The following is a 26,360-nucleotide window of genomic DNA, read 5'->3' on the forward strand; positions in this document are numbered from 1 at the left end:
AAACCTTCCACTGTGCAGCAGTGACGTGCATGAGCTGGTTTTAACATCTCCCAGGGAGTTGGTTTTTAAAGGAGACTTCTTTGTACCGTGTCTTCTCCTAGAATTTCTTTGTGGCTCAGTGGTATTCGATATTTTGAATCAATAATCTCCTCAATACTGCTCCAGCACCGATGTCTGCAGGTGACACCAGCCAGCAGAGAAGCACCACAGCTGCCTCACAGCCAGGTCCTGGCTGCTGGCTGCTTTAATTTATGTTCTTGTTGTTGTTTTTTTTTTTACATTACAGATTGGAAAGGTGGAGATTGACTGGTTCCTGTGGACTGAACAAGTAGGGTTCATTAACAATGCAGGATGGTCTGGAGTTTAAAGGATCTAATTACCAGAAACCAGGAGTTTTTCACAGGAAAAGCTACAACATCATCTGCTCTCACACACTGCTCCAATGGACTGGGGTTCTTTCAGATCCACAGAGATTTTAGCTTAAAACAAAAAGTAATTAAATAATGGAAATCAGTGGCATCAGTGGAGGTGCTTCAGATTTTCACTAGTACTAAGAACAGGAGAATTTAATCTGCTAATAATTTCTATAGACATAGAATCATTTAGGCTGGGAAAAAAATCTCAAAGGTCATCAAGTCCAACTGCCAAACCCAACACTAAATTCTGTGTTTTGTTCCAGCTGAGACAACCATAAGGAAATAGGCCTAGGACTAGATAGTCATAAGGCACTGGACTTATGGATAGTCCATAAAAGCCATGGGAATTCAGGGAAAAAACCCCACAAACATCTGGAATCAATGTGCACTCCAAGGTCACCCAACTAAAGCAGCTCTCAACTGGAGTTTCACTAACTGGGAATGAATCTCCAAGCCCATAACCTGCTGCACCCCAAGGCTGTCAGGAGTGACATTTCCATGCCTTGACAAGCTGCCAGGGCCAGCTCTGACAGAAGTGCTCGATTGCCTCAGCTCACTGAAGGGTTGGGATCTCACACAGAAAGGTCAAGTGCCTCTCCTTACAGGAGACACAGAGAAAGAGTTCCTGCCATTAAAGGCCAGTTCCTGACACCCTGGGCAGCACATTCACAACGTGATTAATGCCACTGCTTCCCTTGGGATTCATGGAACACACACCCCAGCAAAGCTCTGCAAACTCGGGCTTAATTGAAGCCCTGACTGGAGTAGAATTCACTATTTTCAGACAATGCATATCCAATTTTACCCAATTACTGTAATTAGGGCATGTCTCCTGAACTGCCTCAAAGGTCAGGAGGGATGGGCCCTGCAGCAGCTGTACCTTTAGTGCTGTGGTACCTTGCACCATTCCCCAGCACAAAACCAGTCTGGATTTAAGTTCCCTGCAGGAACTCCCTTGTATCTCCCCTCCCATTGAACAGGGTTAATTATACACTAAAAATATCCCCAAATTGGCTTAACAGTATCATGATACTGTCACACTTTTTGGTGGCAATATTGTGAAAGGGACTTGCTTGTCACTAGCCTCGAGTCTACAGTTTAAAAAAGAGAGAAAAAGGAAATAACCCTTTCCCAGCCCTCTTTTATTCAGGTTTTGTGCTTTCCAGCAGCTTTCCTATTCACTAAAAACTGGAGGAAAATAAACTTAACAGTGAGACTCCATTGTACCCGTGCTGTGGGAGTAGGTTTGATTTGTTCCTCAGGGCTCTCCTCCCCACTTCTAATTATTTTGTCCAAAAATCCACACCATTTTTACCTGGCTAGGTCATACAGAGCACACCTCCCATTATCTCAGAGCTCCTCAGACGCAAAATCAGGAGTGAGGACCTAAAGGGTGATTGTTTGCCTTCTCAGATCAGGACAATGCCCACTGCAGGGCTCTGTCAGGGTGACACATCAGGTACAAATACACCTGATCAGCTCCAGGGAAAGCCTTGAAGGATTTTTAATCAGGGTCAGCACTGGAAGCAGATGGAGAGAAGTGGAAGAACTTAAAAGACCTGTTGAGCACTGAGAAAGGAAACAGCTCCCCTGGGGAATGAGCCAGGATGTACCTTCAGCTACAAACGTGTCTGCCAGGCAAAAACCACCTGAACAAAGCTCAGCCCAAAGGCAGGAAGAGCTCAGATCCCTGTGCCAGGTCTGTGTGGGGTGCACACTTCTGGGACAGCAGAGAGGACAGAAACCTCTTCAGAAACCCTGAAAGACGAAAAGGCAGGAGAAGGGATGAGGAAAAGTTTCTTCCTGGAACAGTTTCTTCCTTTCTGACCAGCATCCATTAGGTCTTGCCTGGGTTTAACTTGCAGCCAGCTGCTTTTAATTCAAAAATTAATTTCCTGTAGGCATTTTACTGCTGTGCATAACAAAGATTTTGCTCAGACGTGGCAGGAATAGACTCTGCATGGCAAAGGTTGGCTCTGCAGGGCTACACTGAATTAAATGGCACAATAATTACATTTGTCCCTGCAGTCAGTCCTGGGGCCCTAATTTAGATAAGCTCCTACTGAAGTAAAAAACTTCTGTCCCAGAACAAATGAGCAAAGCCCCAAGGATGTGGCCACACTTAACCAGAGTGCATGAACTGTTAATCTGATAATGATATCAGCATTTTACTTACCTGTGAATATAACAGTGTTCAAGCTGGATTTTCCCCACAGCTCCATGAAATGCACCACATCCCCAAATCTGAGAGAGGGATGCCCAGTGAACACCACACAGGGCTGCTTGAAGTCATTGCTGAAGTCTCCATGGATGCTGGGATAATGTTTCAATTTGTTTGTCTGAATGAGCTGAAAGAGAAACAAAAAAAATCCAGACAGTGCAACTTTTCATGCCTCTGTGCTTGAGTGTGTTTGTTTACATGAGATTATAAATGTTCTGCTATTTATTCCTAACTCATCAGAGAGTCCCTTAGATTTTTCCAACAAATTTAGTCATGACTGTCATAGATGTTATGGAAAGGAAGTCAGAACATGGGGCCTCCAAGTCCCTGCTCTCACTTCTTTGGTACCAGCAGGGTGGTGACTGGGAGGAAACTCTGCAGACACTCCCTGCTTCAACTTCCCTGGTGTGAGCAGAGTGCTCAGCTGCCAAATTCACAATAAGCTCCTTTTTTCCTATTTGCCATGTCTGCAAAGAGCTCTGGGCTCATGTTTACCCTGCTTTTCTTGCATCACAGCAGTAGCAGGCACTTTTGCCTTCAACAGAATGTTGTTGAGCTTCCCTGGTCTAAAGGGTTCACACAAAATCAGAGCTGCTGAAAAAGAACAGACTGACTTTCCCTTCCTTAACTGTCTCTGAAACCAGCAATAAACATGAACTAAGAGCAATAAGATGTTTTGCAGACACAGTGCAATCAGCTCTGCAGGTGGAACAGATTTCTTCACTAAGATGGAGAAGTTTATTTATCAAGGCACTTTTCAAAGAGTTTTGCTTTATTTCTCCTGCCACTGTTTTCTAATCTGCAAAACAAGGTGCAACTTAAAAAGCAATTTAACAACCAGGCTGTGAAGCACTTTCATGCAATATTTTGCAAGTTTTTCCTTGGCAGGTATATGCATCCATCTCCAGCATGAAAATAACTGTAAATACAGTTTAAAAAGCAAGGAATTTAACACATGAAATCACAGACTGAATAGATGAGAGAAAGATCATGGAGATAAAGAGTGTGAGGGAAGGAGGGAGGGAAGGGGGCTTCCTTTGTCAGCCAGTTTCAAAACGAGGTTGGGCTGTTCAACAAATCATAGAATCCTGGAATGGTTTGGGTTGGAAAAGAACCTTAAAGCTCATCCACTTCCACCTCCATTCCACTGTCCCACGGTGCTCCAAGACCCATCCAAGCTGGCCTTGGACGCTTCCAGGGATGGAGCAGCCACAGCTTTTCTGGGCACCCTGTGCCAGGGCCTCTCCACCCTCACAGGGAAGATTTGCTCATTTTCTCCCTAATATCTCATCTAAACCTTCCTCACTTCAGCTTAAAGCCATTTCCCCATGTCCCGTGTTACTTTGTACCATGGCTGATCTAAGGTTCCTGCATGGAAATTAAGAGAAACTGGGAATTTTCAGCCACTTGTGCACCACAAAGCAGAATTCAAGGTTATTCCACAATTCTGTAGATGCACATGGATCATTTCCACGTGGATCCTTGAATCATGGAGGAGGTAGAAACTGGACTACATTTTCTGCAGTTTACAAGGAATAGCTAATTCCCATTTAATCTTCAAGAGGGAAATTGGAAAAAAAACACCCAATAACTGCTCTGGCAGTTGATAGGCACTGAATCTCAAAAACATTCCTGCAATTATACTGGTAAAGATTTCTGATTAACACATCTGGAGTGCAGGGTTTAGAATCTAAACTTAGCTTCAGTAATAAAAACCGCAGTTTAGCAGACAATGGGTAAAACAAATTTGAATCCATAAAATACTGACATTTAAATGAACTTGTAGGAAACGGCCTCAAAAAGCTTTTTTCTATTTGTTTTTTTTTTGAGGGAAGTCAAGTGCCTCAAAATTGAAATTGCAGAAGCACTTTCAACTGGGTAAACTGGAAGAGGAGGATAATTTCTATTTCAAGCATTAAATGGGATATGTGACATTCCAGGGGAAAACTTTTCCAGGACCAAGCAGATAGGTCAGGGAAAGACATTTCTAAATCCAGCATTCACCTAAGACACCCCTGAAAAATCACAAAACTGTTGTTCCAGCTTCTTCTTTCACAGGCCCCTTCAAATGATATTAATTTGTATGCAGCATTCAGATTTTTGGGAAGATTTGAGGGCAGCACTGGATGTGGAAAGCACTGAACAGCTCATTTCCCTGCCATCCCTCCACAAACATTCACTGCTCAGCAACATAAAAGCTGTATTTTCTTCAAAGCCTTATGGAAGCTTCAAATCCTCTCCTATTGCTTTGTAAAGAGACACAGGAGCTCTAATCCAGTTTTCAGGAGCTCGTTGGTGACGATTCTTTTTTCATCTTTTCTTTTTATCTTGCCAGATCTTTTCTGCTAAGTCTGGTGAGGCTTCAGAGCTCAGCTCACAATCCCTGACTCTCACAGGTGGACAGAGCATGGGTGAAAGGCTACAAAAATAAGTTTAGAGATGTTTTACTCCAAGGGGAAAGCAGCTGGTAGATTTTAGTATCTACAGTAAAGTCTCTTCTAATCACCCCATCAAAAATATACGGAGCTGAACTTGCAAAACAGGTCCAACAAAATTTCCCAAGTCATTAAGGGGACTGAGTTTGGAATGATTTGTGCAGGTTTTTTTGTTTATCTCCAGATGAGATGGGGTGTGTAAACTTTGCTGTGCCATGGTCCGACCTCCAGCTGGGCCAAACCCAATGCCTGGCATTGAGCCAGTCAGTATTTCCACAGTGGGCTTTTTCTGGAGAGCACAAGCAACATTCAGAATATCTTTTTACAGAAAGAACCACTATTGACTGAAAGCTTAAGAGACAGGGGCTGGTAAAGTACTGGATCAAGAGTGAGAGCTGCGTTTTTCTGAAATCCCAAATGGTTCTGTGCTTCCCTTTAAAGCTGTACACTTGATTTACAGGGTCAGCAACTGCTGCTATAAACAGGATAAATCTCCAGAGCCTTTGTGTATCCTTTGTTGAAGTGAGCCAAAATACACAGATATTTACTCTGTGTGTGTGTGTGTGCTCTGTATCCAGAATTTGGAACAGATGTGGCTCCTATCAGGGAATGAGAGATGCATTTATTACTTCACCTCCCTCACTCCATCAGATCAACACTAACAGAGGCCTAATTTTATCACAGAATATCCAGAAATGGAAGAGACCCCCATGGATCACTGAACTCCCATATGATAATATTTATTATAAAACAAACCATAATATTCCACAATCACCTGGTTCCAGGTATTTATTTAAATGTGTTATGCAGGAACTGGTAAATGGAGGAGGGAATCAAAGATGAAGAAGACAAATGGTGGTTTTTAAGATCACAAAATCAATATTACTCCCACCCTGGCTCTTTTTTGAGTCAGAAAAAAGGGGTTTTGCAGCCATTTCTCTTAGATCTAGCTAACAGAATCCTTAATAAGAGCACAGTAAATCCAAATCCTCCCTCCACTGGCAAATACTGATCAATACAAATTACCTCTCAGATTTTATTGTTGCAGACATTTAGAGGAGTCTGGATTCACTTATCTTAGAGCCTGAAATTGTCCATGTGCAGATCGAACGGAGAGGAACAATTCAGCTCCAACAATTGAGCCATTCCTTTATAAACACAAAGCCTCTAGCTCCACAAAAGGGATGGGGCAGAGTGTACAATCCATGGATCCTGTTAAAATTGTCAAGGAGAACCCTAATTGCTCATCTGGGGCTGTGCTGGGCTGGGATATTCCCACATGGAATTTGGTAAGACACCAAATTCTGGTTCTGGGATACCAGAATAACAAATCTAAACTAAACAAATTACTGGTTTTTGCTCCACAGTATCTAGCAAGGGACTGTGGAGCCTCAATCTGAGCCAATTTAGACAGCTGAACCTTGGATAGAATGGATACAGGGGCTTGGAAGTGAAAGCCACCCCCTGGCTTGCCAGCTGTGTTGATAAATATTTGGGATCTCCAGCTTTTGACTTTGCAGTCAGATCAACTCTTCCCTCAGAAATACTTTTTAAAAGAAGCTCTTTTAGTTAGGGCACCACTAAAAGGCTGCAGGAGAGACTTCAACAAGAACCTGGACACTCAATTTTTACTAATTTTAGTATGAACTGATGTTCAAATCCATCCCCATAAACCTGAAGCACTTCAGCCCACATTCCCTGCTCCTAACAGAGGGAAAGTATTCCCTGTTCACTCAGACTGATGTTAGGAAGCAAACTGCCACCACGAGAACTGTACCAGGACTGTGTAGGAGGAGGTAAGATGAACATCTACTGCTCCATTAAAGTGGAATTAAACAAGCAGGGAGAAATGTTTTAGGTCCTCTGCAGAGCTGAACATGTGTCTGGCTTTATTCAGCAGAGCAGAACAAGGAATGAGTTCAAAACACGCGACATAAATCATAAAAGGAAAATTTTCCACGCAGAGAGGATGCAAAAGCTTCAAACAACTGAGCGGAGAGAGTGAGGAGAAATAAAAATAGTAATTGTAGAGACAATGAAGATGCTTTTATTTACCCTCTTGTGACAATAATAAAGGCATAGTTAAGTGAAATGCCAAATACAATCACAGCTGATTAAAGGAAGGAATTATTCTGTTCTACCACACATCAGGCACTGCTGGAACTCATTGCTGCAAGGGACAACATCGAGGATTTGGGGGATATTTTTGCCTTCCTTGTTTTTAAATCTTGCTGTTTATACAACTAACAGGAACATCAAATTTCAGGACCAGCAGCATGCTGGGCTGGGCTTGTTCTGTGGATAATTAGAAGCTTATTTCCTGGCCTGTCCCTCTCTGATGTATCATGCCAGGCATGTTATTAATGCTTCCTAAGAAGTAAGAGGCATGTCTGAGTAATTCCCTATTTTTCTCCAACAACTGAGCAGTTAAGCACATCTTTTCATGATGGGCAATTTCAGCACAGGTTACATTGCACAAGCCTAGCATTACTTTGAAAAAAGCCAAGCAATTCTCCACTAACAACCTCTCTGATAGAAACCATCATTCACTGTCTGATTCTGATACTCATTAAAAATCCCCTGAAGGGCCAGTAAACAAAGCTCCTGCTTGGGGGGGAGATGGGTTCTGGAGGCCCAGGATTGTGCTGGAAAGAGATTTTCTGGATGTTTCACACTGTGTGAATGAAATGGAGTGTCAGGTGGGAGATTTTGGAGGTTTAACAAGGGACAAAAGGCATGTGCTGAGCACTGGGGCTTGGCATGGACATCCCATGGGATATTCCATGGGATATCCCATTCCTCCCTCTGTGCAGGGATCCACTGCTGGGAGGCCTTTCCTACATAATTACCTGATCTACACATGAAGCACAGAACAGTTCTTGCAAAGCTGTTCCAATAATTTAGTAAAATCTCTCAATCAACAGGCCCCCAGAGAATATAAAATGTCCCAGGAATTAGAGGACAGAGTTATCACTTCATAAACACAAAAACCCATTGTATAAGATGGGTTAATTAATCCATTCTTTGACAGCTGCATGTTTGGCTTCTCATTTTTGGAAGGGTTTTCACTTCAATCTGCCAGTTCCAGTGGATATTGTAAATCAGAATATGGGCTGGCAGTGAATCCAATGACACTGTGGATCAACAAGGACATCCCAGAAAGGAGGGATGGAGGGCAAGACAGAAAGCACAGCCACAGCAAGGCTGCAGAGCCTCATACTCAGGGAGTTTGGAATTGATTTATCAGTGGGAATGAATTTTTTGGTTATAAAATAAGTGGTGAACAGGTGGCTTGCCCTGCAGTCCACATTATTCTTGGTAACAGATTATACATAATTCACTGCACATCCTGCTTGCAACACATTCAAGCATCTGGAAAGAGTGAGGGCTCCTGGTCAGATCCTACTTCCAACAACCTTTGAAGCACCTACAGATGATAGATATGATGGGTAATGGCAATTTCCAGAACAACTCCCTGGATGAGTTATATCAGAGGAAAAAACCCACCCAGTGTCTGTAAAAGCACTGAATTTCTGGGCTCTTAAACCTGCCATGGCCACTCTGCACATCTCATCAAACAGTCTGGGCCACAGCAGCTGAAAGAGCCAAGTTTCTGCACGTCCCAAATGGCTCAGTGGCTCACAGGAGGAGCATTTAGCTAAAATTCTCAGTCCTGTTTCTTCCTTTCCCAGCCTGCCTGTTGTTTACTTCAGTGGGAAAGCTACCTGTTCCCAGAGGAGAATTTCCTGTCCTGCTGTGTGAGGTAACTCTGAAGGCATCGGTTTTATTTAATGTCTGCTTGGCTAAAGCTTCTCCTAAAATTATTATTTTGTTGCAGGAAAATCCTCCAAATCCTCATTCCTCTTTGCTTCATTACAACACTCAAGTAATTTCATTTAAAATTGCCACAGACAGCACTCAGTGCTGCAAACTTTATATTTTGATATCAAAATCTCTCTTTCAAGATATCATTCCTCCTGCAGCAGACATGATGCCTGCTTCAGTGAGGGAGGAAGGAGCTGGCATGACTAAGCTGTCTCTGATAACAGCTCTTCGTTTCACAGACTTGGAAATAAACTGCTTGGACAAAGGGAATGCTCGTGGCTGCAGCTGATAAGAGCAAACATCCCACACCAGATCTCTTTCTGTGGGGGAAGGAGTGAACCAGGCCAGCCTGTGCAAGTGATAGGCTGGAATAAACAGGGTAATTTTGGAGTTTAGGGAACACCATCACTCATTCCTCCCCCATGCTCCCAAATTCATCACAGAAAGCAAAGGAAAAAAAAAAACACTTTTATGAAAAATTAAACAAAACTTAAATAGCTGTAAATGGGTTCATGAGAAAAATGAAAAAATGACAGCTACAGTGGGTGGACTGTGATCCAGAAAATGAACAAGACCATGGTAACTCACCTCAGCGTGGGGAAAAGGAGGTTCTGGAAGATACACCTTTGTTTGTTTGTTATGACACAACCTTTAAAAGAAAGGGAAAGCAGGCAGAGTTAGAGGTGCAGCACATCCTGCAGCATCTGCTGCCATCTACTGTTACACTCTTGGAGCAAACTGGTTTGGATCTCAGGCACCAGGTGCAAAATCCCCAATTTGTCCTGTTGCTGCCAGGGTTTCTGGCTGGAGACCCCACACCAACAGGACACAACACCTGAGTCACAGCAGGATCACACAGAGATGGTGCAGGGCAGCTGAAGGCAATTCTGTACACACTGGAACAGCTCCTCTGCTGCTCAAGGTAAATCTGTAACTCAGCATCCACAATGGTTCCTCATCCAGATCTCAAAGCCAAATCATCTGTCAACAGAAAAATCCCACTTGCCTCATCCACTTCTCAGCAGTGACTTGGTCTTTTTGGTCATTCTAATCCAATTTTCCTGTGCATTTATTATTGGTAAATTGCCTCTCCCCACGGCCCAAGGCTCACAGTGACCTGGCATTTTCCATCAATCACTTATCTTTACAACAGATATTGAGAGCTGTTGATGAGCTCTACCCAGACTCCTGATTCATCCTATTACAGCAGCTAAAAAAAGCTGCTTGTCAGAGGTCTGGGTGATGTGACAATGATCTGCAGTGACACTGTCCTGGTGGCTTTTCTGGGAAACACTGCCTGGCTCATTCTTGCACTTTATTAAAAAGAAATGAGCCTGGGTCAAACTAATTTTGATAAAGTCTAAGGGATACTAAGAGCAAGGCACTTCCTTTAGCTGAGTAAGGGGTAGAATTAAAAGCTGGAATCCCTGAATATCAACCACAGTTCTGACCCTAAACCTCTATTTTACAGATGTTCAACCTTTGCCTCCATTTCCATAAATCTACCAGGTTTCAATAATCTTTACAATTCTCCTGAGGGATCAAATCCCACAAGATTTCCAGGATCTGTCTTTTCTTTCCTGAACTCCCAAATCTGGAGAGGAAGAAGAGAAGAGCTACCTTATTGTATTTAATACTGCAGAGCATGTCTCCATTGGTAAGAATGTGGAAAGATTCCAAGTGGTTGAGTTCTCCTTTCCAGGGCTCAGAATCACAGAATGGTTGAGGCTGGGAGGACCCTCCTGAGATCACCAAGTCCAACCCTGCTCAAGCACTTTCAGCAGAGCAGATCATCCAGGATTGTGTCCAGCTGGATTTTGATGTCTCCATAGCAAAGTCTCCATAACCTCTGTGCACAGAGGCTGCAGTGTTTCACAGAACCATGGAATGGTTTGGGTTGGAAGGGATCTGAAAGATCACCCAGTTCCAATTCCCTGCCATGGATATAGACACTTTCCACCATCCCAGGCTGCTCAAAACCCCATCCAACCTGGCCTTGGACACTTCCAGGAGGATCAGTCACAGCTTCTCTGGGCAACCTGTGCCAGGGCTCATCATCCTCACAGGGAAGACTTTCTTCCCAATATCCCATCTAACTCTGCCCTCTGGCAGTTTAAATCCCAATCCCTGGTGGAATTTCACGTGTTTTGATTTGTTCCGCCAGAGGGCCTTGCTGAAGACACTGAGCCCTGATCCTCATTACATCCTATCAGGTGTTTATACACAATGATAAATTCCCCCTGAGCTTTCTGCTCTCCAGGCTGGAGAGTCCCAGCTCCCTCAGCCTCCCCTCATCTCCATGGCCCTGTGCTGGCCTCATTCCAGAAACCCCACATCCTTCTGGTACTGGGGAGACCAGAACCCCAGAGAACACTGTCCATGTGGCCTCAGCAGCGCTGAGCACAGCAGGATCTCCTCTCCTGACTCTGCTCTGCCTCGTGCAGCCCAGGACGCTCTTGGCCTTTTCTTGCCATGGCTCAGCAAAATTAAGCCTGAAAAGTCTATTTTGCTTAGCCAGGGACATCATGGTAGAATCTGGGGGGGGCTAAGACTTGCAAACAGGCACAGCTAAAACTCACTCAAGTCAGAACATAATTTACTCATTAGGGTAAGCACCAAAAAGCAGAGATTGAGTTTGTACCTTCTATAGGAAATGATCCTTCCCTAATTATAGAATATATTTTTACACAAGCACACACCCACCCCCTGGTGACTCCAGGAACATGTTCACAATCCTAACCAGGATTATTTTAGAATCTGTCAGGTAGAGATAACCTGCACCTGCCTCTTCCCACAGCTGAGGGTGCTGCCCTGGCACACCTACCACTCAGCAAAGATCTGGGAGAACTCCAGGGAGCTGTTGGCAACAGGTGAGATGAAATAAAAGGGGACATTGGAGAGTCCTGCAGAGTCAATGTACTGATAGAGGCACTCCAGCAGGTCGTAGATGACTCCAGAGGGGTAACAGGGAACCAGGACATTGCCTCCATTCCGGACAGTCATTGCTAGGGGAGAGACAATGAGAGAAATCAGTTCACTGTCTGTGAATTTAAACTTCTAATAAATTCCCTTAATCCAAATTTATATAAAAAGCAGCTTTTGCATGAATTAGCACAACACATTATGCACATGAGTTGGGAAGAATTTTGGCAGTAACAGGGAACCAAGACACTGCCTCCATTCCGGACCATCATTGCTAAGGGAGAGAAAACGAGAGAAATAAATTAATTGCCTTTATATTTAAACTTCTAATAAACTCCTTTCACCCAAATTTATAGTAAAAGCAGCTTTTGCATGAATTAGCACAATGAATTATGCACATGAGTTGGGAAGAAGTTTGGAAGCAACAGGGAACCAGGACGTTGCCTCCATTTCGGACCACCATCGCTAGGGGAGAGACAATGAGAGAAATCAATTCACTGCCTGTGAATTTAAACTTTTAATAAATTCCTTTCACTCAAATTTATATAAAAAGCAGCTTTTGCATGAATTATGCACATGAGTTGGGAAGAAGTTTGGAAGCAACAGGGAACCAGGACGTTGCCTCCATTTCGGACCGCCATCGCTAGGGGAGAGACAATGAGAGAAATCAGTTGACTGTCTTTGAATTTAAACTTTTAATAAGTTCCTTTCACCCAAATTTGTATAAAAAGCAGCTTTTGCATGAATTAGCACAACACATCATGCACATGAGTTGGGAAGAACTTTGGAACTAACAGGGAACCAGGACATTGCCTCCATCCCGGACTGTCATTGCTAGGGGAGAAACAATGAGAGAAATCAGTTTACTGCCTGTGAATTTAAACTTTTAATAAATTCCTTTCACCCAAATTTACACAAAAGGCAGCTTTTGCACGAATTAGCACAACACATCATGCACATGAGTTGGGAAGAAAACCTGTGATCATTAAATACATTTATTTCCTGCCCTTTCCAGGCTAAGTGGAGTGATTCTACTCCTTTAGCTGGGGGCACAAGGAAAACTCCTGACAGGAGAGGGCAGCCGTGCACTGGCACAGGAGGATGAAGGAGTGACAAAAACACCTCACCATCGAAATAAACCCTGCTCCTACTCCCAGCTGCCTCCAGAGGGGAAGGACAACAGCTCCCAGGTCTCAGCCAAAAGCACTGCACATGGTGTGCTGTTCAGTGCTTGGATTTCAGATGGAAAGCTGAAGGTGTGGTTATTTCAAACAGCACTCAGAGCCAGAAATGGGTGATGGAATGTTTGGTTTTTTTAAAAACACTAAATATTTCTGTCCTTTCTGTATAACAAGAACAATTTAAAACTTGTAGACAGCATGAGACTAGATAAAAATGAGAAGAAAAAGGAAATATAGGTTTACTCTGTAACTGAGACAGATCTGAGCACAACAGCAAAAGCAAGCAGAGCAAACATTGTGTTCTTTTGGCAGAATGAATTACAAAAACACTGCACCTTCTGGGAAAGCAGAAATACTTTGTTCAGCTCAGTGAGCAATTTCACCTGTGGGGTAAAACCATCCACTGCTGTTAAATGCAGTGCAGCAATAACAGCATGCACCAAGCATTCCACAGAAAGCTGTGGAAGAGCCTGAAAATACAAATATTGCATCCCCCCAAATCCCTTCCTTGACTTCAATTTCCTGCTGAGCATTGCTGGGGTATGGATTTAACACTTTAAGGGTCTTTTTGCCCCTGATGGAGCAGAATCTTCCTCAAGGAAGATTTTTTTCTGGCTGAATGTTTAAGTTTTATGGAGTTCGGGAGGATGCACAGCCTAGTAGGAATTTTCACATGCATTTGTGGTTGTTTTACTCCTTGTAGCAGTCAGTACCTCTGACACTGTGCTGATCAAAGGCCCCTTGTTTACCACTTATAATACAACTGCAGGGTAGGGGATTTATTTCTCCAGGCCCTTTGCAAACTGTACCACCCAAATATTTGTGGAGATGAGCAGCAACCGCTCACATTTGTCCAGAACTTGAGATGTTCCCAAACATCCCAGCAATGTGTGACATTATCCCCCTCACCTGGGCAAATCTAAACTATCCCAGCTGTAAACAGGATGTGAAGAGAGCAATGAGGAGGTTAAGAATATTTTCAAAGCCATCTGGAGGTGGAAGTTGAGGCTCTGAATTTACACAGAGACATCACACACCCAAAACTTCTGCAGAGGGAAGTACCTACACCCACTGCAGCAGGAATGGTGCACAGGCCAGGGATGGGATGCAGAATAGAGGTAAAAGAATGTGTCAGGCCACAAAAAAAACCTGAATTCCATTCCTTTGTGGTGCTTTGACCCTGGCTGGAGGCTGGGTGCCCACCGAAGCTGCTCTATCACCCAGCTGGGCAGGGGAGAAAATGTAACAAAAATCTTGTGGGGAGAGTTAAACCCAGGGAGAGATCAATGACTTATTACCATCACGGACAAAACAGACTTGTGGAAATCAGTTTAATTTATTTCATGTCTCTCCACAGGGTACAGGCCAGGCCAGGACCCTGCTCCAGTGTGGGGTCACAGCTCCTTCAGGCATCCCCCTGCCCCAGTGTGGGGTCTCCAGGTGGATTTTTGCACCCTTGTGGGGCCCCATGGGCTGCAGGGGCACAGCTGCCTCTCCCTGGGCTGGGAATCTCAGCTTTGGTGCCTGGAGTAGCTCCTGCCTCCTCTTCCTCACTGCCCTAGGGGTCTGCAGGGCTGTTCCTCACTAATCCTCATTCTCCTCTTCCCTGGCTGCAACTGCTCCTGCACAGTAATTTCCTTCCCCTCTTCACTCTGATATCCCACAAGTGCTGCCACCTTGGCCAGCAGTGGGTCCATCCTGGAGCCAGCTGGGATGGAGAAAACTTCTGGAAACCCCTCACAGAAACCAGCCCTGCAGCCCCACACTACCAAAACCTGGCCATGCCAAAGCCAACACAGCCTGAATTCCCAGCTCTCCCTTCCCCACAGCCACTGGTTCCCTGCAAACCTCAACATTTTCTGCTGAAAACAAGCACAAGTTCAAGATTCCTGGGGCCACAGAAGAAATAACAGAGGGTAAAGTCTTGGAGGAGATGTCAGCTTGAGTTTCTGCCCCCAGCAAAACTGAAGAGCTGTTTTGAGCAATAATGGATATAAAATCACAATCTTGGGAGTGGAGAAAGATTCCAGCCAGATGCCCACCAAGCCAGGGATCCACAAAGGCTTAAGAATCACCTCCCAGCTTCTGCAAAACAGGGGTGACAACCCTTCCAAAAATAATGCTTTCCACACAAGCAGCAGGTCCAGTCTGGCTCTCTGCAGCACTAAAACAACTTTTCAGAGTTGTCAGCAAGAGGACACATCTATCTGAAAGTTGTTTAAAGCCCAATTTATCTTGGTGACTGACGGATGCTCTCTCCTGATAAAAGTTGTATAATAATCTTGGCATTTCAAATTTAGTCTCCTTCAGCAGCTCCATAACAAGTTGTTCAATTTACAACTCACAAAGAGATCCTTGCTTTCCCAACAGCTGCTGCCACAAGGTCGAGTTGGCACCTAAAAAGCAAACTGTGCTCTTTTCTGCTCTCTATAAACACACACAGCCTCACACTCACACAAAATATCACCAACTGTCCCCACAGACAGACTGGCAGCTTTGCTGCTGCTGCCCAAGGCAATGTGGAAATAAAACTGCTCTCCTTGAGCTGCAGAGTGCTGCTGCTGCAGAGCTGAGCAGGGAAAAAAGGGGCTTGGGGTAAAGTGGATGAAAACAGAGAGTGAGGTGGAATTTTCTGGGATGAAAACAGAGAGTGAGGTGGAATTTTCTGGGATGAAAACAGACACTGAGGTGATATTTTTACTTCCATTTCTGTGCCTCACATCCCTCCTTCACAAGCATGCTGGTACCTCCTCATACACACTTTTGGGGAATTTTGGTCTGCTTTAGAGTTTTTATCTTGAATATTCTGAGCTGCTTGTGCACTCCCTTGGAAGTGAGAAAACACAGATGAAAACCACTGTGCTCAGCCTGCCTGTTCAATTGATTTTCCCATTAACCCATTGCTTCTGGACTTTTTACATATTTGAAAGAAAACTGATTCTCTGTTTTCCTGATGTTGAGTAGATAAATATAGCTGGTGTCATGTAAAAGACAGCCCTAAACTGCATTAATATAGAAATATTTAATTTCTTCAGATTGCTGGTTTTTGGCAAGTATCACTCAAATTCCAGATTCTTACAATGGCATTATTTTATCATCTTCCTTTGGTCTTTAATGATTTTCTCATTTCTCTGAGTTTGTCTCATTCAAGACAGAAATTGGTTTGAGGACCTGCAAACCCCTGAAAAGAGTTCAGAGTGTTTCTGTAAACCAGAACAAGTTGTGCAGACAAACAGCCACCTGCACTGACACATGTAACATGTTTATTTATACACAGCCAACTTCTGGATTCTGCTTTGGCTCAACTACAGCCCTAAGACTTTAATTTGTAAATGCATTTTAATGAACAGTCTCACTCTTGTTTACTCAGTGCTATAGGAGGGGATTGTGCCACTGTTTGTCAGAGGGACAGTGACCCCCATGAAGGTCCAGAGAAGGGCAGCACATCTGGATTTACCAACACAGTGTCACCAGAGCTGATCTGTGGCAGCTCACAGGGTAATAAAATTCAGTGTTTAAACACAATGAAAAGGCAGGTGAAACACACACATACACACATGTAAAAACACACATTTAGGAAAGGAAGTCACAGGTGTCAACACAGCTTCAAGGGGAGGCTGAACAAAACCACTGGGCGTCGTTAACTACACAAACACATCTAATTCAGGAAATTCCTGAAATAAAAAACTTAAAGATCGTGAGAGCAAAGCATCCCAGAATCCCACCCTGCTCTCCTGCTCTTCTTCAGGCATATGCACACAGTCCCTGCTGGAGCCAGGATGCTGGCAGAGAGGATCTTTAGTAAAACCCATAATTACCATTCTTATAAAATGCCAAAATGTGCTCTATTAACAGATATTTAGGATCATTGAGTGGACTGGGTTGGAAGGGACCTTAGGGATCCTCCAATTCCAACCCCCTGCCATGGGCAGGGTCCCATTCCACCAGACCAGGAATTTAGTCTGATTTAGTTTTCTCATGTCTTTTGGTAACCTTTGTCAGGATCTTTCCATCATGAGCTTTTTAGTTTTATATGTAAAAAGTAGTGAATTTAAAAAAAAGGGAAGATCTCTGATGAAAGAACAGGGAACATAGAGCAGGACAGCCATGGAAAAGTGGTTTGATGAAAGAAGGATGAGAGCACAGAGGAACTCAGCAGGGGGAAGGGGAGAAAAGCAGAGAACAGCACTGGATGTGACATTCCAAACAGGCTGGAAAATGCTGCCATTCACACTGATATCACAGCTTTGCAATTATCAGCTTTTCCAGCTGTGAAAGCGTCTGATTAGGTTTTATATATCTGGGGGTCTATAAATATATCTTGACTTTTTTTTTTTTAAACAGAGAGTGTGCTGTTTGCTTTCGATATATTTAAAAGTCAGGTGTAAGAAGGGAAGCAGATGTGCTTGTTTTCAAAACTGAAAGTCATAAAAAGCATATAAAGATTTTACTCTGGCTGATCCACAGGAAGGAAATAGTAATATTTCAGCTGGGAACAATATCCACATAGCCTGTTGGCAGCCAAGTGACATACTTAGCAAACCAGGAGCAGCAAGTGATTAAATCTCATTATACCTGTTCCATTCCAAAACATTTTAGGTACAACTTGTGTCTCTCCAAGCACTTACTGTATTAATGACACCAAGAGCACATCGTAAAATCTAAACAGGTAGTTTTATGCCAGGAGCTATAGCTGGACAACTTATTCAATTCCAGGAATCTCAGAATTATTTCCCACCCAAAGCCATGAATAAGATGATAAAACAGGCAGGAGATTTCTCTCAGTGACCTACCCAGGTTGCTGCAGAACTCTCCCACCATTCCATCAGGGTTGGCGGTGGGGATCTGGGTCAGCCCTGTCAGGATGAGAACGTCGCTGTTCTTAAGGGAAGCCTGGTCCATGGGCTGGAACCGAGCACAGGGAAATAAAATCAGGAATGGGACAGTTCCTCCAGGCAGGACATGATGGATACAGTCACCAAACATTTTACACCTCACACTCCTCCATCTGTGGAAAACTAACTTGTTTTATTAAAGCAGGATGAAACTGCAAACGCATTTCTCTGCATTAGCAAACAGAGAGTAGATATTCAGAAATTTGATGTTAGTGTGACACTAAATACACATTCTTGACACTGAAAACGTGGCATGATCCAATCTTGATAAGGTAAAATCCAATTCTCTGTCTGCAGATGGTGAAAAGGTAACTGAGCCTCACTCTGGGTTGGGATGTCCTTGCCACAGCTACTGATTAAGCAAAAGTGGGCAACTGCTTGGCAGCTGTGGGGTATCTTATGGTTATTTACTCTCAATAAACAACTCTCTGCAGTCTCACCAGTCAGGAAAGATTTCTGCCAGAAGAGACAGATGAAGAGATTTCCTCTGCTGAGCCCCCAAGACCACTGTAAGGTCAATTCCCCTGCTCACAGCTCTCCAGAGCCATTCTGAAGCAGTTGAGAAGGACCCTGCTCTGTTAAACATGCAGGGGAATTTCATATCAACTCTGACAGGAGTTGAAACTGTGCACCCCCTTGTAGGATCAGACCTGACACGTGAGATTGATCACAATCTTTGACTCTCTCCAGTGTGTCCATGAAAATGAAATGCCAATAATGCAATAAAAAATAATATGGAATCTGCCTGTGATAATGTACATAATGATTATGGTATATTAGATCCCCATAATTTCAGATGCCATTGCACTGAGAGGGCCTGCATTGATCTTTGTGGGTTAATGTAAAGAATATGTCTTAAAAGGCTTTTAGTGACATGTCTGAACCTGTGCTGTCAACTCCTGTTCTCCACTTCAGTGGCAACGGTGTCAATCCAGCCTCAGGAGAGGGGGAGACAAAATTTCAATGGAAACCATCTGCCAGAAGAACAGGGAACAGTCAGTGGTGCCAGGCCTAAATCCCAATTCACTGCAAAAGCAGCTCTGGATATGTTCAAAGTACATCCTATTTTAAAACAAAATGCAGTGACTTTTTTCACACCCTGCTAAAAAAATGGGAATTTCATGATGAACTTTTCATCATGATCATATGGAGAACCAGGACAGACAAACAACTTCTCACTCCTGAGGAAGAAATGATTTGTTGCTCACAATTCTGACTGTGTGCCACTCAAGAGATACTGTTATCATTACATATTGTCTGTCAAACATCAAAGAGATGATGAAGAGCTGGTTGGAAGCTCCCAAAAGCCACACACAGAAACACCAGATTGTAGCAGCCTGTGCTGGTGCTCCCAGGGATTAACCCCAGGACAAAAACTATCCATTGTCCTCAAAAAGCATCTGGAAGCAAATGCAAGACAATGGTGATATGGGGTAACATCTGTGATGTGGTAAATAACAAGGAAAGTACAAACTGAATGGGATTTTAACTATCTGTTAAATATTTCATTTTACAGATGTGCCCATGAGCAGCTCACTCACACCATTCTCTGCTACTGGGACTTAATTTCCTTAAAACCAGAGATTTTACCAGAAGCTTCCAGAGAAATGTTCACCTTTGGAAAACAATGAAGTCTGACCTGATAAACTGAATTTCTTTTCATGTCAGTGAGGAGAAAACATTCTCAGCTACCAAATTACTTGTACAGGGCAAAGTTTCTCCTCACAGAAATATTCCATTCACACATTATCAACTACTGCTGCTCCTTCTCCAGGAGGGGATGAGAGCACAGCCCAGGATGGAATGAGGCTGATGAGAAACAGGGATTTAGAGGCTCTGATACATTTTGTGCACCTAAGGATGGCCATACTATTAAGGATCATTTATCTACTGTAGTTTCTCAGCTGAGAACAAGCTTTTAAATGAGGGATGCTCAGAAGCAAAGCTCTCCAGCAGAGACCCACCTTGGGGGAAATCACTTAGTGATCAAAAACCTGACACATCTTCTAAATTATTTTTAAATACCTCCTGCAATAATGCTTTTAACTATTTTGACAACTTCTGAAGCGCATGGCACTGCAAACTTCAAGCCTTTCTTTGCAGTAAGAATTTATGGATCTAGAGAGAATTAATTTACTGGAAATTACATCTACAGCACTATAAAGACTTTGCCCTTAGCAGAGCAGGGTGGAAAAGTTGGCAGCCACTGAGCTATCATTCCTCCTAAGGAAGGATGTTTCAGAAGTGATATAAAGCAGTCTGTGAACTGTCTGTGAAGATTCTTCAGTCAAATATGGATTTTTTTTAAAAAGTCACTAATGCTCTTTTGTTTAACTCTATTGAAAATTTCCTCTTTAGAGTGAAAGACAATTCCACAGTTTTAAGTGAACATCAAATCACGAAGAACAAAGAATTTTAGTTATCTTTCCCTCATAACTATTGATACCTGTCATTTGTCAGGGTATGTCTTATCAATGCCCATTCAGTCCAGGCACTGATAACACAGTTACCTTAAAGTGGCCTCTACCTTAAACCTGATCCCAGCTGGAATAACCCCTTTTTTTGGAGCAAAAGTTCCTCCTAAAGACTAAGGAAAGTCAGGGGCTGTACCTGAGGGTGTGTTGTAAGCAGAGAAGATCCTGAAACATAAGAAACCTTTTCATAGTGTGACTGGATAATCCAATTGGAGCTCCCAAGAGCGTAGCCCGAGCTCAGAGGGGTGACCTGCACAGCACCAAACAGCTCCTGAAACACACAGTGAGAGACATGAACTTGAGAGAGCCCCAGAAGAAATCAGGACAGGTCATTTTGTCATCAGTGGTAGGAATTTCAACAGCAGTTCTGCTGCTCAAAGCCTTTGTGAAGCTGTTCTGCTGAGAATTACACCTGCTGGTTTTACCCACCCATGTCTAGCAGGACACATGCTCTGAGAAAAGCTTTTCCTGAGGCAGAGCCTCCATAAAGTTTCTCTTCCATGAGAATTTTATGGCATCTGAGTTCACACTGAACAACACCTCAAAATGAAGGAATCAATCTTGATCCTTAATCTTGATCTTCTGCTTGTCTCTGCTGTATTGAAGAAGTTTGTGGGAGCTTTGCATCTTTGAAGATTCTATTCTCCTTTAGTCGAATTAAATTGGTATTGGCCAGCAGGAGAGAAGGAAGGACAAGCACTTCTATATTGATATAAAAACTCTGCTTGGGTTGCAAATTTTACTGTGGAAAACAAATTTAACCTCAAACTCACCAGCTTTCTAACTTTATTTCTTTTCAAATGCTACCTGCTGGTAATTTAGCAACAACATCCTGCAAACTCAAACCACATTTTAGTTTCAGTGTAAGCAACTTGACAGTTGCCTCCTTTGCAGGTGTCATTAGGAATTGTATTCCTTCATCTGTACCCAGGAATGTGGAATACTTGTTTGGAGAAAGGAAAATAAACCTCCCTAATGTGATCTGCCTTCTGGTAACTGAATAATAGAACAAGCACCTGATTCATGCAATACAATGATTTTTCTAGTATTTCAATACTTATTTGGATGCCTTGAAAAACAAGGCAGGGTGCCTTCATTCCTCAGAGTGTGCAAGCCAAGGCTCTAAAGTTTGATTATTTGAAAAGTTAGCTTTGGGAAGAGAAAAAATAGATTTTTTTTCCCCAATAACTACAAAAGAATGATTGGCTGAGACACACATATCTAAAATTATGGGAGATGCATCCACACTGTGAGGACAGTCAAAAATTAACTGAAACAATCCATGGATAATGAGAAGTCACAACTTACTTTAACCCATATTTTTATTTTTTAAGGCCTTTGAGCAGCAAAACCAGGTATCACAGCCCAAACAAGAGCAGGGATCATGGCACACATGCTGCCAACAATCCATATGGGATCTGCAGTCTATGGAACTGTGGGTTCAGTTCATTCTGGAAACTACACTGGATTATAGTCAACAGCATTACAGTCAATAACTGTGAGCTGGAAGCCCTGGGAAAGGAGTTTCTGAAGTTCACATTGAACCATTAGGTTTTGTTTACAGTCCCTAATTTACAGTATGAAACAAAGTGGAGGCTAAAGCACTCTGAAGATTCCCAGAAGTGAGACTGGGGAGCTGGGAAGGGGATGTGGCTTAGAGACAGAGAGGATACATTCACTCCCTGCATCCTCCCAGCTCTCAGTGGGCCAGCCATCAGCTCCAAATTTGAGGGCACGCCGCCTTAAAGTTGGCCTCCCCAAGGAAGAGAAGAAACAAATGGATATTCCCTGATTTCACCAAACAAGAGCCTTTCCTGGGAGGCAGACTGAGGGGCAGTCTGTGTAATCCTGTCTTGCTTGCCTGTGCCAGGGTAACTAGATCCAACCAACACAGGATTTAGAGGGGAAAAGCTGGGGAACAATTGTTGGTGTTGCCCTGAGGAGTTTTGGTGTTGCCCTGAGGGCAGCTGTCCAGGTACTCACGATTTTCTGGGAGTAGCCCACCAGCTGGATCTTGCTGAGGGCTGCGTTCACCTCAGGCATGGTGTAGCACTTCCTCCACATGGAGACCTCCACTGCATCCTTCAGCGGGGCTGGCAGCAACCTGTGAACACCAGTGGGAGGTTCTGTGGGGATCCAGAACAACAGCTGGTGCTGGACCAGCTTCTACAACCATTTACATTCTCCACATCTTTCATTTTACCCTTTTAAATTTTTATTTTCAGTGTGCCTGGTGCTTCAAAGTGAGGAGCAAAGCCACATTTCCCTCACCCTGAGGACTGCTCTCCAGCTCTCTTTGTTGATGTTCTGTCCAGCCCTTGCATCAAAGAAATAGCTGTGATCAAGGTGTTACCGCGACTCTTGGGGTATTTTCATCCCTGATGAAAAGTGCTGGCTGATTTGAGATGTCAACAAGAAATGCACCTCCAGCACTAGGATCTCAGATCAGTGTCCATTTTTTATATCATAATAATATCATTTTTTATATCATAATAATCTGAAAAATTCCCTAATAATCTGAAGCAATCTGGTGATTAAAGTACAGCTACCAGACCACAAGCAGGGATGGCCCTGCCCTGATTTCTGCCACTGGTCTCTTCCAAGAGCACATGTCCCTGCAGCTCAGCTCAGCTTCCCTGCCTTCAACCCCACTTCCCTCCTGAGTGCCCTGGCAGGGACACACGAGCTGACACTGCAGAGCTCTTTGAAATCCCCTCCACGGAAGTATTTAAGATGTTTTACACCAAAGTGAGATCCATCCATTCTGCTCCTCACGGACACTGCAAGTCAGCTGGCCGGCGTTGTCAAGGGAAGAAGTGAACTATAATGTCACAGGCTGGAAGAGGGATGGCTAACTTCTGGGAAATAAATCTTCCTCAGCAACATAAACTGAGGCAGGAAGCAGAACAGCTGCCAAATGCATAAGAAGAATACGATTTTTTTTTTTGTATATTAAACCAATGCTAAATCAAAGGCTAATTCAAACCAATTTCCAAAGATTTATGGAAATTGGTCAAGTTTCTTTGATCAATTTGTTTAAAGGAATTTAATTTATTGTTATATCTACTAGGTCAGTGAACTCCTCCATAATTTAAGATACTGAAGAAAGGATTAAGGACAGCTCTTGCCAAGACCACAGCACAGGTCCAGAACGATAACTGCAATTCCAGCACATGCTGGCTGAAAGCACCCTGTGCTTCAGGAAACAAACAAAGCCTTCAAGGTCTTTTTTGGGAAGTCGTAAGCAACAAAAGGAGACACAATGTGGAGAGTTGTGTACCACTGCACTGAAGCAAATTGCCTGTAAAAGCCTTTAACCTACCATAAGAAGCATTTAGTGTTGGAGGCTTTCAGGAGCTTCTCTTCTGGGAAGAGGAAAATGTTTCTCCAGGTAATGGAGAAAGTGGGGAATTGTCCTTGGTGACTGAAGGAAGTTTCTCTTAGCCTTGACTGTGGCTACACTGAAAATACTCTGATCCCTGGCAGAGACCAGGGGCACCAGTCTCCAGTGGCTTCATGAAGCTGAGTGACAACGAGGTGCTGGTCCCTCAGGTGCATTCAGTCTGTCATCTCACTTCTAAAATCCCTACAGAGTTACCAGAGGATGTTTTGTGGTCTGGAGTAAATCTACTGCCACCATGGCAACATCCTGTTAGAGACCACCTCACAACAGCCAGATGTGTGAGGGCAGCTCTGGGACTGCCATAAACGGGGAGGTACCATGAATCCACATGGCTGAGGATACAAAATTCACCCTTTAAAAACTCGGGGATTTGTATTTTTCCCTGGGATCTGCATGGAGACAGCCCCTTCCTGGTCAATGCAAAGGGTGGCATTTAATGTATGATGTAAAATCCCAAAATTGTTTGAAGGGAGAGGAGGATGGCAGCACCAAACTACATCAGGCCACGGCCTCTCTCTGCCCTGCTCAGCCTCAGGAAACAGCCTGTTTCAAACACTTTTAAAAGATATGGGAAACCATCAAAAAAGAAATCAAGAAATCAACAAGAAAAGTGCTTTTCACAAGGCAAACTTCCTCTTTAGCCCCTGAATCCCACTCAGTGTGAAAGATATCCTGGCTGACATCTCCAGAGCTTCCACGAGACTGCTCACTTGAAATAAAAGCCAGTGGCAATAAAACAGGCTAAGCAATTAGTTCAGACTGGATCTGATAATGGAAAAATGTAAACCACTATAATGAACTTATTATATTTTATACAGTATTTGCATTTAAAATGCTCCAGTGCTTTATCTAATGAAGATGATAATACTTTGTGTTTTATACTAACTGTTTGGAGGAGAACTAGCTGAACTGTAAAGCAGTAATGGGGATTGATCAGCCTGAAAAATTAGACTCAGAAGTAATAAGTATTCTGTTCTAGCAACAGCCAAGTAGGAAAAAAAATCCCAATTCATCAAGATCACATTTTCCTAAGTAACGGATGTCAGTCCAAGGCTGCATGTGCCATTAGCCAGGTGCTAATTTGGGGATCAGTTGATGTTTTGCTCTAATAATCAGTTCCATTCACGCCTGCGTGACACTTGTCACCAGGCATCTCAAAACACTTTGCAAACATTAATTAAAGTCCCCGGGTGCCCTCTGTGCTGGATGGGAGCTGTTTTACAGATGCACACAGAGGTGAAGGGGGAAACTCAGGGCACAGGTGGGGCAGAGGGGGAGAGGGAGGTCACATTTGTCCCCTTGTTCCAGCTCAAAGACAACATTGGTTCAGACCAGCAGAGTTAATAATACACAAATTTATGTTATTAAACTGATGTTTATAGCTCCCACCTCCCTGCTACCCCTTTAAAATGGAACTATGAATTTTGGAGGGCATGCCCAGCAATAGCAGAGAGGAACATGTATTTTAAATAGCACTTCAAGGAAAAAAAGGCTCCAGTCTTCTACAGAAGCTGAATCAGAACAAAAATTCTCTCCCTGTGTTCTCCTCTGGAATAATCAGCAGCATGCAAAGTGCCAGGCAGCACTTTCCCTAAAATACGACCACCAGGAAAGTGACATATGAGCTGCAAGATATATGATTCTCCTTTAAACCATGCATACAAAACATGCCTGCTGTGACAGGAATAATGGCTCCAGTCCTCTCTCCCCACACACTGGGAGTGTCAGCAGTGGCTCTGGGCAGGCCAGTGGACCCCAAAATTTAAAAAATAAACCCCACTATTCTAAAAATCCTGCTGAACTTCAGTGTATTTGGTTTTGCTTTACATCCAACTTGATATCTGCTTGTGTTCTTCAGAAGAGTGAGAGTTAGGGTGTAAAGACTGCTCCTAAATTCAGCAGGGGAACACAATATACAGCTAAAACCATGGTAATTTGGATTTTTAATTTTTGCTTTGTGATACTGGGAAATATCAAGGCTACTTTTCTAATGTAAGAAATAATTCACTTTTAGGAAACTTCTAAATCAAGCCATCTTAAAATTTAGGAGTATAAAAAGGGAGATCAATTTAAAATGCACAAAGCAGCTTTTAAAAATAACTTTTTAATCAACCAATCCTATCTTTAAAATGTGCTAAAAACAAAACTGTCTCCTCCAAGGAACAAGCTGTGCACCTGAAACTGTTTTTATTCCCAAGAAAGCATTAGCTACAATTATTAAACTGTATGGATAATTTTTAGATTCCATAGGCTTTCATAACTTTGAGCATTTTGTTCTGATGTATAGTTGGAATAATGGACATGGTGCTGAAAAATAAGCTTTTTTATTCAGATTTTAATTTGGTTTTAAGCTTTGTAGAGCCAAAAATCCCACCTCTGCTGTTCAGGTGTAAAGATGGGAAGAAAGGTAACACCAGTGACCTCCAACAGCTGGGTCTTGACTTTCTTAGTATGTCAGCAAACATAAATGTAAATATCATTTAAATTTAAATTATTCCAATGCAGTATCATTAAATTTAAATAGCTTCCTCATTTCAATAATTTTTTATGATGTTACTACCAAAATCTGATGGTTTTATCTACCATCA

The 26,360-nt window shown here is 43.1% G+C and overlaps 1 protein-coding gene across 2 annotated transcripts in view; it reads right to left on the bottom strand.

The window, feature by feature from the left end:
- The window catches only part of INTS9 (integrator complex subunit 9), a 61,540-nt gene that overhangs the window by 18,610 nt on the left and 16,570 nt on the right, over positions 1 to 26,360 (bottom strand). For both annotated transcript variants that reach the window (XM_058020170.1, XM_058020171.1), the window contains exons 7-12: positions 22,353 to 22,473; positions 20,506 to 20,640; positions 17,794 to 17,905; positions 11,722 to 11,902; positions 9,486 to 9,546; positions 2,593 to 2,764 (exon numbers count right to left, since the gene is read on the bottom strand). In XM_058020170.1, the coding sequence (XP_057876153.1) occupies positions 2,593 to 2,764; positions 9,486 to 9,546; positions 11,722 to 11,902; positions 17,794 to 17,905; positions 20,506 to 20,640; positions 22,353 to 22,473 (782 nt within the window). The remainder of the gene's footprint in view (positions 1 to 2,592; positions 2,765 to 9,485; positions 9,547 to 11,721; positions 11,903 to 17,793; positions 17,906 to 20,505; positions 20,641 to 22,352; positions 22,474 to 26,360) is intronic.

The sequence above is a fragment of the Melospiza georgiana genome, chromosome 3 (assembly GCF_028018845.1).
Source record: "Melospiza georgiana isolate bMelGeo1 chromosome 3, bMelGeo1.pri, whole genome shotgun sequence".
In the NCBI taxonomy this organism is placed as follows: domain Eukaryota; kingdom Metazoa; phylum Chordata; class Aves; order Passeriformes; family Passerellidae; genus Melospiza; species Melospiza georgiana.